The 15415-nt window shown below is 31.4% G+C and overlaps 1 protein-coding gene across 1 annotated transcript; it reads right to left on the reverse strand.

Moving 5' to 3' along the window:
* Positions 1-1104: 1104 nt before the first annotated feature.
* On the reverse strand, positions 1105-9883 carry LOC140441961 (probable RNA-binding protein CG14230). Its single transcript, XM_072532977.1, has 6 exons — positions 9620-9883; positions 7657-8405; positions 4937-5151; positions 4013-4281; positions 2207-2455; positions 1105-1470 (listed from the first exon to the last, which is right to left on the reverse strand). The coding sequence occupies exons 1-6, from the start codon at positions 9816-9818 to the stop codon at positions 1445-1447; spliced, it is 1707 nt and encodes a 568-aa protein (XP_072389078.1). The 5' UTR covers positions 9819-9883; the 3' UTR covers positions 1105-1444.
* Positions 9884-15415: the final 5532 nt, after the last annotated feature.

Genomic DNA, 15415 nt, shown 5'->3' on the forward strand with positions numbered 1-15415 from the left:
AACTGAATATGGCGACGTGGTGTATAGAAGTACGTTGGCTTAGAAGAGGTACAATGTTAAAAGTGTATACAACTTAAAAAGCGGAATACAATTATTGTTCTTAGATATGAAGGGATATGCCTTTCCTTAGGCTTACCATAATTATGAAACTCTTAACCTGGACAGTAAATGGTGGTTTTATAGGTCGTTTTTTATAGGTCTCTTATCGACATCACTTAGCATCTCAATGATCTTAATGTGGAAATTAGGACAGTTTTTTTACAAATTGTGTGATAAAATTCAGGGCTTTGAACGCAAATTAAAATTGTGGAAACAGCATCTTCTGAGAATAATGTGTCTCACTTTCCACATTTAGAAAAAGAAAACATTACTACTTCAAAACTGAGAAGACAGAAAAGTTTTCCTCGCCATTTAATATCGATGTGGATACAGTTTCCGAAGACTTTCAAATCGAACTGATTGGCATGCAGAATAATACCGATTTAAACAAAATCGAAAATTTTTATAAATCTTATATGAGCCCTGAGATATTTCCGAAATTAATCAAAAATGGCCACCGATCAAAACTGAGTGATGCACGATAAAAAGCTGCTCATGTGTAGCTACCTCATCTATTCCAGCTGATATTGATCAGCTTGTATAAAAAAAAACAATGCCAAACTTCTCATTAAAAATTTCAAGTAAATTCATTTTTTTGTTTGTGTGTATGTCACAAATTTGTGTGTGAAATCTTTATTTTTTTTAATTTTATATTTATTATTCTAATGTTTATTATAAACAAAAGTTTTGTAAATTATGAATAAGTGTTACTTTATAATGCCCGCCAATAAATTTAAAAATTTAAATTGGCCGTTGATTGAAAAGGTTGCTCCCCCTGTTCTACACCATTTTCCCTGAGACTGAGAAAACCACATACTCCGTAGGAACTTACATCACAAGAAATAACTATTGGTTTATTTGGATCATAATCTCTTCAAATTTGTTTACTATTAATCAGCTGCTTACTAAGCATGAAATTTACCTTACGTGTTTATTTATGTGAATATTTAAATTTCATATATCTATCTGGAAAGAAGGGATTCGTAACTAAGATTACCGCCCATATAAAATCTTCAAACAATAAAAAAAAGTTATTGAAAAATATACTTACAAAAAATCACAAAATATTCTGTACAATTGTAAAAATATAATGAAATTATAATTTGTATGAAATGTAAAACATGATGTGTTCCCTATGGTCAATCAATAAAAAGAATATCTCCTAAAATATTTCCTATGATCATCGCTTCATAGCTTTTTTCATTCTAATATTCTTTTTCTTTCTACTTCCACCTAATTTTTTCTTGAACGGTTTATTTTTCCTTAGATTATTTCCTTACTTTCGCTTTTACAATACCCTTTAGATCTCGCCTTAATTTAGTAAACTCCGAATTTTCATCCAATTTCATTTTTCAACAAAATCGAGTCCCTCTGAAAACGAAAAAGTAATAAGATAAGAATTTTAAGAAAACATATATATATATATATATATATATATATATATATATATATATATATATATATATATATATATATATATATATATATATATATATATATATATATATACAAAATCTACTACTCTTTACCACATAAATATCCATTTTTATCTGTTTTTAATATCTGTCTATTTTTAATTTTCATTGTACATTGCAATACAATTTTATATATATATATATATATATATATATATATATATATATATATATATATATATATATATATATATATATATATATATATGTATAAAAAATTGTATTGCAATGTACAATGAAAATTAAAAATAGACAGATAAAAATCGATATTTATGTGGTAAAGAGTAATAGATTTCAAAAACATCACAAATAAACCGAAAGCATATATAATGAGAGAGCATAGGTTAAGATGATTAGCGCATTTTAGCCAATAAGAAATAATTACTGAGTTAAAATTACTGGAACCAGTAGGAGAGAAAAATCAAACAAGATTTTTTGGGATATTCTGGCAGAGTACAAGCCTGTAAATGAGATTGATATTAATATGAATCCAGATAGAAGCTTATGGAGAAATCTAATTAAGAAAGCCGACACCGCATAGGGATAAAATAAAAGAGGATGATGATGAATGATTGAGAAGAATTAAACCGAAGATAATAAAAATAAAAATATGTAACCAGTAACTAATTTACCTTGTAACCGATAGTCGTCCACTTTGAAAAAGAAAGAATCTGTCCAAGTTGTCGTTCTCCTTAAACCCGCTTGTGCTCTAATATTATCAAATTGTTTAGTTTCAGTCTCGGTTACCGCCTTCTGCGAAGGAATATCTTCAGTTTGGTCTTCATCATCAGAAGAATCGTATTTAAATGGATTTTTCTCTTGTTGGAATTTATTATTTACACTAACGGGCTGCTCTTGTGGTATGTCATCAATTTCTTCATCTGAAATAACAAAAATGTTTATAATACTAAACAGAAATTGATTCTGAAAGATTTGAAGTTCTACAAAATTAAACTAAAAAACTGTCATTGTGTTGTCTAAAGTAAATAATGCCTACATTTTTTCTTCATGTTTATGTTCATGTTCATGAAAAAATGGTTGCAAAATATGTGCAAACACTTCGCAATATCCCAACAAAGTGCACTAAGTGTCTCAAACACATTAATCTTTCCTATAATATTATTCTCAGAAGCATCAATAAAATAATGAAAATGAGTAGATGTGGGCAAGAGAAACGCCCGAAACTTCCATCCGAATATATCTAAACTTATTTAAATTTATTAACAGGAGCATTCTCCTACTCCTCAGAAAGCTACTAGGGAGGTCAGTATGGATTTCCAAACATCACCAGGAATCCAACAAACCAGCAAGAGGAAGCAAAGTGCTAAATCAGGAGAAACAAGTCCGTATATAGTGAGAAAAAGTCCCTCTACCAGGAGAAACCCCAGTAAATTTTTAGCAATGATTGGACTACGGTTGATATGACGATATGGCCTTTTCCTACTCCTTAGGGGAGAAACCCCAGTATATTTTTAACAATGATTGCACTGGAATTTCTAAATAAATCATTATTCATTCTAAACTCCCAAATTCCCATGCACTTCAGCAACCTTAACGGGAAACAAAACCAGCTTGAGACTGCAAATAAACTTATCCCTTTCAGGTAGGCTGACCTAGGAACACTACAGGTACCCTTATAAGGGTTGCGCAATAAAATCTCCCAGCATGAGGTGGGATTAAACCAGGATATTCGCTAACACGCTCTTTTCAAAAATGCTTACTCAGCACTATTTTGCATAAATATATTCAATGCCCCCCTTTCCATTGCAGAAGAAAACTGTCTGAGAACAGTTATTTCAGGGCCAATATTTAGTATAACAACACATACTTTTCCCTAATATATCAACAGCCCATTTAATAAACAAACAATTTACAAATAACTAAAACAATTTGTGTTGAATATCCGTAGTACCCATATACACAAAGTAAAAACAAATACAAATCCAAAGATTTCATACGTTTGAAATCAACTCAGAAAAATGCCAAATCACACATAAAGTAATTTTTTAATTAATATTGAATGTCCCAAGATATGGATTTGGACAAACTGATTATAAATAACAAAATATATACATATGAACAAAATTATAAATAAACAAACAATTCACAAAAAATATGATATGTGTATATGAATATATACATGTACATTCATATACATACAATATGTATATGAATATATACATATAATATGAACAAAATTATAAATAAACAAACAATTCACAAAAAAAGATGTTAGGCCAGTCCCATAAACATTTTACATATATTTATGACAAATTTGTTATTGCACAAAATATAAACAGAATACATGTCACATTGTAATTGTCATAATGTCACATCGTCTCACAATGAGACCTGTAATCATGTAAGTAGACGAGATTTGTACTATTGTCATCATAGTGTCATAGTCTGGATTTAGATGGAAAGAATTCAATATTTACCTTTGTCTTCGTGTCGACCAAACATACTCAGAAGACTAAATTCTTTCTTTTCTTCAAAGGTTTCTTTTAAATCGTCTGAAATCTTGAAAAAGACTTCTTTTGATACTTCTGGAGCCTCTTTTTCTTCAACTTTCTTTTCTTCTATCATTTCGGTCTCAGAGTCTTTCCTTTTTCGTTTCTTCTCTTTTTTATCCATTATCGATTTCGGTATTTCATATTTTGAATGTTCCGGTTGTGACGGATCAAACCGTAACATTGATTTTTTTGTACTGAAAATAATAAAACACGTCTAAAAATAAAACTAAATATATATATATATATACCCGGTATTTAGGCGTTCCACGCCCTTCCGGTAGGGATCTATGGAGGAGTATCACCTAGCCGCAAGCCCTTATCTCTTGCCGTACTGCTCCACCATAGGCCGATCAGATACCAGCATATTCTAGACTAAGCCGCAGATCCATTTTAGAATTTTAAACTACTGCGTTAGCCTTTGTGTTTTCTATTCACCGGGCCGGGGATTTGAACTGACATCTCTCGCATTGAAGCGAAGGAGAAGCCAGCCGCCCAGCCCGCTTGGCTATCCGATAAAACTAAATACTATACAGAAAAAAGTAGGATTATGTCATAGTATACAAAACAAAAAATTCAAATATTTAAGTAGAAATTAATTTACATTAATTAGATCAGTTCATTTCTGATCAGGTTGGAGTGTAGTGCAATCAAACTTCGAGATACAACTAAAAAACGAACTTAAATTTGAAAATATATGAAGATGAGGAACACAAGTAGAAATTGGAGTCAATTATTTTGAAACAGTTCTGTTTGAAAGTATGAATAGTAGTATAACAAGGATAAAAATAAAAATATTAGAAATTAATTAAATACAACTAAGACAATTTTATTGACAAAAAACTACTTTACCTAGGAACTTGTTTTTCTTTTCTTGAAAGCACCTTTTTCCCTAAAACTTTTTCGAGTATGGCATACTCCTGCCTCTTTTCTTCCTCAAGAGAAATATCTTCCGTTTCATTTATTGAATTCTCCAAATTTTGTTGTTCTATTTTATCATCATTTAAAAACCTAGCATCTAATGTAAACCGTTTGTCATTCTTATATTTTGACTGTAGCTCCAATAACTGAAATAATAATCTTTTTTAGTAATTGAGTTCTCAAATTTGAATATAGTAAATACTTATTTGACTAAATATGTTTACATGATTATCATCAATACCTCTTACAAACATCAGTATCAGTAACTTCTTCCAAACCGTATATTCACCAAATAACAACAACCTTTACATACCTAACCATCTATTAAATAGCAACATTAGTACAAATATTTGACCTAAGATTACCTTGACTGATATTTTTAATGGCATAAATGAGCTGCCCAATAAGCTTACTGCTGGCCCAGATGGAGTGCCTAATTTTTTATTAAAAAAGTGTGTCTATACCCTTATTGCTGTTTGTTACATTGTTTAATAGATCTCTGGAAACCTCTATGTTTCCTTCTCCATGGACAGAAAGTTATGTTATTCTTATATTTTAAAATGGTCAGAAAGACAACATTGAAAATTATCGTAGCATTTGTATACAATCTGCAATTCCTAAGCTCTTCGACTATCTTATAGCAAAGCAACTTTCTTCATTATGTAAAGGCTTAATATCTCAATCATCTTGGTTATGTAAAGGTTTTCATAGCAAAAAATCCACTGCAACAAACTTGGTTTGCTATCAATCTGATATATTATCTCATATGGAAGACAGTAAACCGGTAGATTGCAATATACACAGATTTTTCCAAAGCATTTGATCATGTACATCAATAAATACTTTTGGGCAAATTAATTAATGTAGGCTTTCATGTCAGGTTAGTTGAATGGATTAAAAACTCTACATCTGGGAGAAGTCAATGAGTGAAGATAGGTTGTCATCTGTCTGATAGTATCTCAGTAACATCTGGAGTTCCTCAAGGAAGCCACACTTCTATATTACTTTAATCCACTCCATTAACTATAATGTTCCACATCAAGCTCTATGTTATCACAATGTTTTCAATATTCCTTTCCACAGAACAACCTATGGTATTCACAACCTATTGGATAGATACATGGGGCTATTAAATGTTCTCGATTTTGATATTTTCAATATACCTTTAACTCAGTTAAAAAGATCTCTTGCTTTGTGATGTGTATATTGGGATTGTTGAATTTTATTCTTATTATATTTTGTTTGTTTTTTTAGTATGTAAGATTTTTAGTCTCATTTTTTAAACTTTTTAATATTGATTTGATATTATAAGTAATTTCAAGTTTTGAATCCTAACTGTGATATTGTATATTGTAATTTAAACTGTTAATGGGTTATCCCGTGTATTAAATGAATAATCACGAAAAAGGCAACAACAGAGGAAGAAATTACACAAAGATTAGGACAAGCAAGAACAGCAATCCGACAACTTAACTCAGTATGGTGGGATAGACACCTAAATATGAAGACAAAAACGCAGATTTATAAAACATTAGTGCGAAGTATTATGACAGACATTATAACATCAATAGAAACAGACATACTAACATATATAGAACAAAAAAGACTAAAGTGGTATGGACATGTAAGAAGAACTAGCGACAGCAGATGGATAAAGAGAATAACCGAATGGAGCCCCATAGGAAGGAGGAAAAGAGGATGACCCCGAAAATCCTGGAGGAACGAAGTAGACGACGCCATGAGTAAGAGAGGACTAAACGATGGAGAATGGAACAACAGAGAGAGATGGAAACGGTTGAGCGAGGGAAGGCAGTGAATACTGTAGAATCCCTAAATATATATATTAAATGAATAAAAAAATAAAAATTCAATTAATTGCACAAATATAGTTTCGTATAACTTAAAATTTTATATATGGTTATTCACAAAGAAATATCACCCAAAATATTCTTAAAAAGTAGATTATGTGTTCTGGTTTTCTAACGTCCTAACACCTTCAGGCAGGGATTAACGAATAAGAGTAACTGAGCTACAAGACCCTACTTCCTTGAAAATATTTCAGACTCAAGGAGGTCTCAAACCATGAACAAGCTAAGTAGAGACAAATTTAAAAATTAGATTCTAAATTCTATGTCTCCATATAATTTAAAAATTTTATTAAAATAAAAGGGTCTAAGACAAATTGTTATCACATTAACTCTCTGTCAAAACTACATTAAAACATTATTGAGCAAAACTATTCCAAATCATAATCTGTAGTACAAAAGTCAAATGAAACAACTACATTAAATGTTGACCAAGTGAAGAAGGATATTGATATCTAGTTTGTGAGTTCTCTGTGGCAGTTACTACCATTTTGATTTAATATTAGTTTATAATTTAATTAGATTATTTCTTGCTTAACAGAATATTAAATAAGAGCAATAATTATTAATATTTCCAGTCACATCACATAAATGTATAACCAAAAAAAGGAAAATTGAAAATCAAATATTAGAGTTTGATATTATGACGCAAACTATTAGATATATTTTAAATATTTTTCAAGATGCAGTACGCTTTTATGATTCATTATGTCCCCTTCACAGCTTATTGGAATATATCGCATGTACTAAATTAATAATCTAAAATGTTATAAAAGTTAACTGTACCTTTTGACCCTCTGTTCCTTGAAAATGTTCCTTAACTGAAAAGCTGGGTTCAAACTCTTCTTCTGATTCACTACCATTGAATAAAGACTTTTTATCTTCTGCAATTTTATTTTGGTGTTTATTTGAATAACTTGTGGTTTTATTATTAGAGATATCTTCAGCGTCATCAAATATAATTTTATTTTTTGGCTTAGAATCCACATTTGACAAAGCGGCTTGAATTAATGACTTTTGATTCTGGTATCCTTGTTTAAGATTTTTTAATGATTTCAATCTTTTAATGTTGGCATCTGAAGTATTTATCGGTGTCTTTTTATTCTGTTTTTCTATTTTTATAATAGGTTCTTTGCCTACAGATTCTATTTTAAGACTGTTTGCATTTAAAACTTTTCCTCTGTTGTTTTTAATCTTAAAATCTGGATCATGGTATTGACTTTCCTTTACTATGTCTACAGACTTTTGATTTTTGTTTACTAGTTTTGGCTTTTCTTCTTCATCTTCTGATTCTGAAGAACTTGTAGAACTGCTATCAGAATCTGATGACACATGCTTTTTAGGTGTATATTTAGATATACCATTAATTTTCTTCTCAGGCAAGCTGGGTTTCTCCTCAGATGTAGTTTCAACTTTGGGTATATTTGAAGGTTGACTTTGCCGTTCTCGTTTCAATCTATCGAGAAAACTCTCTCTTGCAATCTGAAGCATTACACGTTGGCCAAACCATTTTCCTTTTGAGAAGTCATTAAAACCTAAAATGTAACATGTTTCAAAATATACAAGGTGTTTCATTGAGATATGCTCCACACTAGATGTAGATAGAGGAAACCTATATGGTTCTAAATAACTTATATCAACTTATGTTTATTTACTATTAAGCCTCTAAATTAACTACTACGATATTGCTAATTAAACTAAGCCCCCTAAATATGAGGTAGGAACAGATTGATAGGGGAAAAATAATGTTGGAAAAATATAATAAAAATTTAATAAAATCTACTATTGAATAAGTTCAATAGAATCTATTTTAATGTCAAAACTTATACAAACATCAAAGAACAATTCTAAACACTTGTTTGTACTCTAAATAACATAAATTTGCTGAAACTATTCAGTTACAAACAGTTAGCAAATGCATAATTTTACACTCATTGTAAATAACATTCCCTAAAATTAGTTGATAACTTGTATTAATCCCTTGTGAGTTGTTTAGTTATAACTTGTGGTAACTACTGTGTTAATTCAGTTATATGAATGATGCTTTTGTCATCTGAAGCCATTGGGAGTGGGAACTCCTATAATTTTTCAAATTTAAGAAGGTATGATCTAGATCTAGGAGGTCAAATGAGTATTTACATGTTTTGTTGTCCCAATATACACTGAACCACAACTATAGGAAATATGGTAAATTCCTGGAGTGGTTGATATGTTGTTCCCATGAATATTTTATGATTGATGGTTGATCTTAGATTCCTTGCATCTTTCATTAATTTTGAAAAAAATCCAGGTTCTTAACTTTGTTTACTTAGATGGCATTATTAATCACTCATCACAAGAGAACCTCATTAAATTGGAATGCTGTGTCTCATTCTGATTATAAAAAATGCAGAAAAGCTATAGACAGGTAAATTTTGGCAGCAGCCTGTATTTTTTTCAATATAACGAGCATATTTGGTAATATTTCCTCCCTCTATTCATGGTTATATTTCCAAAGAAAGAGTAATCTGTAAATTGTATTTTTATTCTTGTTTTAACCTGGATATATGGTTTATAGTCAGAATATTATAGTTGACAATGTATACACGAAAAAGAATTTAGTAAAACTATTCACCTGTTACTTGATTATAAAGAATCAGCCTATAAATTTGGGATAATTTTTAATCTCCACAGAGTTGTCTATCTTTAGCGGTGGTATTAATCTAATGAAACACTTTATAGCAAACTAAATGAATATGCAATTACTTACAATTATTTAAGCTTTTGGCATCTATGTTAATCGTAACATAAGCGAAAAATAAGGAAGTATTTTTCTGACCCAGTTCCTTTCGTTCTTTGATTTCAATAGATGAGACTTCTCCGTAGTTGCCAAATATATTTTGAAGTTCATCTTTGCTTGCTGTTTCGGGTAAATCACTGATAAATATCCTGTTTGTTTCTAGTTTCATTTTTTATTTTTCATTTCATGTGCTGAAATCTTTGGTTATGTTTACTAATGACAACCATAACCTTAAAACCTCTCCTTTTTTTAATATGACCGTTAGCTTTAAGCAAGAAGTAATTCATCCACATGAGTTTTCACACATTTTTTGATACTTCTATTAATAAGTTATTTGACTATTTAGCTAATTAGATTAAAGAAATATATATTTTTAATTTAAAAGCTTATCTATTTCTCTTCAGTCTGTATTTCACACTGTGCAACTCAATATAATAGTGGGCGTAGGTAATATATTCCAGCTATATTTTACTCACCTACTTCAAAATTCCTTTGTTGTTCATTTTTCAGTAGATATTTTTACTTAGATTTGTAGATAAATGTTCCTGTGTTTGAATATCAGTATGTGAGTGGTATTTATCAAATTTTAATTTAGATACCAGGAAAAAAATAGATATGGTTGTTTCTCTATCCTTTCGAACGTCATATATGATCAGTTTCCAACAAGCGTCCAAGTCCAACAGGTTTTGTGCGGAACGGAAACGTGGTTTACCAGTGTCTCGACCAATTATTTAAGAAACAGCACTCAAGCTGAATAAAATATTGCCTGATTGTGAACTAAATTTCACTGAGGTTCAAGGTTGGCTGGATAGATGAAAAAAAACTTCAATCCTCCAACTATCTATAACTGGATAAAGTCTATCTGGGGATAACAACGCTGCTCCTGACTATAAAAACAAGTTTTTGGATATTGGCGAGAAGAAAATTTAACGGCAGATCAAATATATGACGCTGATGAGATTGGTCTGTTTTACAGAATGTGGCCAAGCAAAACTTTGGCCTCAAAAACTGAAGAAGCCGCAAAAGGATACAAAAAAGGAAAGAGCGGTTGACAATAATGGCCTGCAGCAATGCTTCGGGGAAGCATAAATTTCCCAGTCTTAATAGGAAAAGCAAAAAATTCGCGAGCAGTGAAAAGCGTAAATCGAGATTCTTTTAGCCAATAGCGATACCGAAAAAGTACAAAATAAATCAAACTAAATTATTTGTTTATGTTTGTATTTCCACGTGTTTATAAAGTGAAATAGTTTAGATAATTTAATTTATATTGCCTATATATTAGAAATTACATCAGAGCGATAGTTTACATTTATTTTTGGTTTTACCATTCGCAGTAATTTTTCAAATACTGGAACCTGCATCCTGGTATATTTAAAAAACAGCTATGTATCCCAGTTTTTCATATTTGTATAATAATTAAAATTACCTCTTGTCTTTCTGTTCTGGTTAATGGGCCTCCGTTTGTATTGACGTTGTCTTTTATTTCGAAGACTCAGTGCTGCTCGAATACAAAGTATCGTGTATAAGTGCCACTGCACCTAACAAAGGCCGAGCATTTTCATTTTCCATTGTATTAATTTTCAAGCAAAAATTAATAAATACCAAATCAAAAATGTAAGGTTATAAATGATCTTTAACGCCAACGCCAACCGAAAGTTTATAAATGCAGTCTATGATAGCCAGCGCCAACGTAAAGTTTATAAATCAGCCTTTAACAGTCTCGAAGGGGTACATGGATGGTTAGCACCACTTTTAAAAACAAGTTTTTTAGTTGTTTTTTGCCAGGTGTAACAAAATATTGCCAATTAAAGCTATCGTAATAATTGATAATCCTCCTTTACATCCCTCAGCAGATGTGTTGGTCAGTGGGAACATTACCGTAAAGTTTTTGCCGCCTAATGTAACAGCGTTACTACAGCCCATGGATCAGGGGGTTCCCGAGAAAATCAAGAAGGTTTACAGAAGAGAGATGTTAAGCACAATCATAGAAGATGAAGGAGAACACGGTGCAGTTGAGATTCTCAAATCGTTCAATGTCAGACCTGTAATATACATGATTGCAGAATCTTCGGAACAAGAGACTAGAACCAGCTTGATAAAATCTTGGAAAAAACTACGGAAAGGTGTATGCGACTTGCCAGAAAACTCAGTTCAACCAGTAGAGAACTGTAACCCGGAAAATGACTAGTCAGACGATGTCCAGCCCCAAGAACTTTTGGATATATTCCAAAATATTGACGGCTGCTCTGAAGTCGATGAAGGTGACATTAATTTGTGGTTAGCGGCAGACAATAACGAAGGCTATGCGCTACTTACTGACGAGGCAGTGAACGCGTCGTGTTTACCTGACGCTATTGAATCAAATGCTGAGGACGCAGACGGGGACATTGAACAGCCACTGAAGAGTCATGAAGACGCAATGACCCAACTAGACGCACTAATGGTCTATTTTGAGCGACATGCGAAACCGGATGAACTGCTTAACTGAAGAAATGAACAATACTATATACAACTGTACGTAGTTTAGATGTACTGTGCATATGTATTTCATATTTTTGGAATTATAATGCAGTATATCTGTAAGTATACCGTATTTTATTTTTATCATATTCTCCGGCTAACCCGGATTTTCGATAACCCGATTAATCCGACTCGTCGATGTTCGTCGATGTAATGGGTAAAATAGTAGTTATAGATAAATTCACATTCAGATGGCAGCGTTCCAGAGATAGGCCTGTACTTTCTATATGCCAGAAATAACTACATTGTTGTCAGTTTTTAATCGTACCTACAATCGTACGTTATGGGCCGGCTCCTATAAAAGAATTATAATTTCGGAAATATTTATGAATGTGAAACGGAAAAATACTACATTTTTTTAATTATATAATTTTTCTGTTGGTATTTTAAAAATAGAAAGTTATATTTCGGAAATCTGGTCTTTTCGGAATTATATCTTCTGTTCAAAATTGTTTACAATTCGTGGAAATGAAATAATTATTTGTATAATCCGTTTTTGATCTTAATGTCCTTTTAATGACACACTTTCTCTACCTGCATTTACAGTTACAGACATTAAAAAATAATTTAGAATTAAAAAAATATACCTATTTATAAATTCAAAATTATTGTCTAATGCCAGCAATTATAAATTCAGGTAAATACTTGAGAGTCATTAAAAGAATTTTCAGTTGATATCAGACGTTTGTGTCGTGTCAGTGTCAAAATGACCGCGAGTGTAATAAAATTCAAAAACGGTAATTTGTTAAATAGTGAATGCAAAAAAATAGTGTTAAATGTTTTTAACTATTTATCAAACAGTAATAATGATAAAAGTGTATCAACAATAGTGCGGGAAGTTTCTGCTATGACTGGAGTCTCTGAGCGAACGATATTCCGATATAAAAGTGAAAGTAAAAATGGTCCACTCGTAACTCCTATAAGAAAAAAAAGAACCGGTTATTTGAATAGTCGTGAGAATAGATATGATGAAGCAACTCGGTCTAGAATAAGACAAGTAGTGCACGGTTTTTTTTATGGACAATATTCCTCCAACCCTTGACGTAGTACTAGAAAAAATTAAGCAAATGGAGCATCTTCCGAATTTTTCCAAGAGTACGTTGAGAAGACTATTGCACGACATGGGTTTTATATATGGCAAACAAGATAGAAATTCAATATTAATAGAAAAACAAGAAATAGTCGCTTGGAGGCGTCACTATCTCCGGGAAATAAAGAAACTGAGGAACGAAGGAGCCAATATCATTTATATGGACGAATCATGGGTTAATACTGGAATAACCAATGGGCTTGTATGACAAGATACAACAATAAAAAATAGCCGACAGGCTTTCGTAAATGGACTTACCACAGGTTTAAAAACTCCGACCGGAAAAGGACCAAGATTTGTTTTAGTCCATGCAGGAAACAAAGACGGATTTGTTGAAGGTGCTGACATCACTTTTCTTGCCAAAAAAGGTGCTGAAGATTACCATGAAGAGATGGACGGAGATCTATTTGAAAAATGGTTTGAAGAGATGTTAATACCGAATCTCCCAAAAAATAAAAAGAATGTCATTATCTTGGACAATGCATCTTATCACTCTAGGAAATTAAATTTTCCCAAACAATATTGGGTGAAACGTCAAATTAAGGAGTGGCTCTATGAAAAGGACATTTATTTTGAAGAAGATTACTTAAAAAATGAACTTCTGGAAACTGCTAATGTATTTAAAAATATTTATGACAAATACAAAATTGATTGTATTGGTGAAAAATACAGGAATCACAGTGACGAACAATGCCGCGTAGATGTACATATCTTAAGACTTCCGCCTTATCACTGTGAACTGAACCCAATAGAAATGGTGTGGAGTGAAGTGAAACGGTACGTGTCCTCTAAGAATTCAAGTTTCAAACAAAACGACGTTAAAACATTGATTTATGAAGGTTATGATAAAGTACAGAACAATGGACATTGGAAAAATTACGTCAACCATGTTATAAAATTGGAGAATAATTTTTGGACAGTAGACAACATTCAAGATGACATTGAACCTATTAGAATTTCATTAAACGATGACTCTGAAGATGAACTAGATTATGAAAATGAAGATGATTGAAAATTGTTTTTCGGGGGTATTCTTTTCTCAGTAAAGGTAATAAAATATTTAGTTGATCTGGTTGAAATGTAGCACACTTAAATAACTCATTAATCGACATAATTTCAAGTAGTTATATTAGACGTCATTATGCAAAAAATAAAGTTATGAACATTTAATAAATTAGTGCACAATTGAGGCCCCTAGAACACAAGGGGTGTAAGTGCCAAAAACAAAGTTTTGAAAAATCTTTGTTCAAAGTTCGATATAAATTTAAAAACCTAGGTAGCACTTTTTCAGTTTTCAGCATGTTTTCAATGACATGTAATTTTTGATGGTGTTATTGTTGTTAATGTAGAAAGTTTGAAGCCAAAAGTACGTGCCTGTTGTTAGATATCAGTTGCTAAGTGATAAGCAACTGCACTTACACCCTTGTGTTCTAGGGGCCTCAATTAGGGGTTTTTTGCAATTATCTCAGTCATTTGTTTATGTATTTTAATTTACAAACTAAAAAATTAAAAAACTGTTTAAGATCTGCAACATTTATTTGAAACATTTTTCCCTAAAATGCACGAGGAACAAAATAGGCAAAAAAATAATTTTTTCCAAACTTCATCTTTCTTTAAAAAATAAACAAAGCAAAATTGGCTGTAATTCTTCAAGGAATTATCATCAGTTATCCCTTATCTACCGTTTAGAACATTAAAAAACCTGTAGAATATTTTTCATATTTTTTTCCCTATTAACTGCGGTATTATGTATAAAAGCATTTTAGGAATTATTACCATTTATTTCATTCACGAATTTTCTATTAACAACTTTAGCTTACCTAAACATATCTTAGTTTACCGTGAGTTTGGCCCTGCTTATTTTACAAAAGTAGCAAAACTTACAATGGCAGTAGAATTGGCAACGCTGTTATCCTATATCCGTACACTGCCATCTCAACGTGACTTTATCTATAGTATTTTTGTGATTTAGCAAATCAGTTTGCGGGATTTGGTAGCAGCTTAATTGTCCATGTACGTTTGTTGCTTGTTTATCATTCATTTGTCCTTCTTTTATCAGGATTATTGGGATTCTGGGCAGAGGTGATTTTGAGATCTCATAGATGAAATGTGAGTGTACAGTAGACGTAAATGCGCCTTATAAATTGTATCCATTA

The sequence above is a fragment of the Diabrotica undecimpunctata genome, chromosome 5 (assembly GCF_040954645.1).
Source record: "Diabrotica undecimpunctata isolate CICGRU chromosome 5, icDiaUnde3, whole genome shotgun sequence".
Taxonomy (NCBI): Eukaryota; Metazoa; Arthropoda; class Insecta; order Coleoptera; family Chrysomelidae; genus Diabrotica; species Diabrotica undecimpunctata.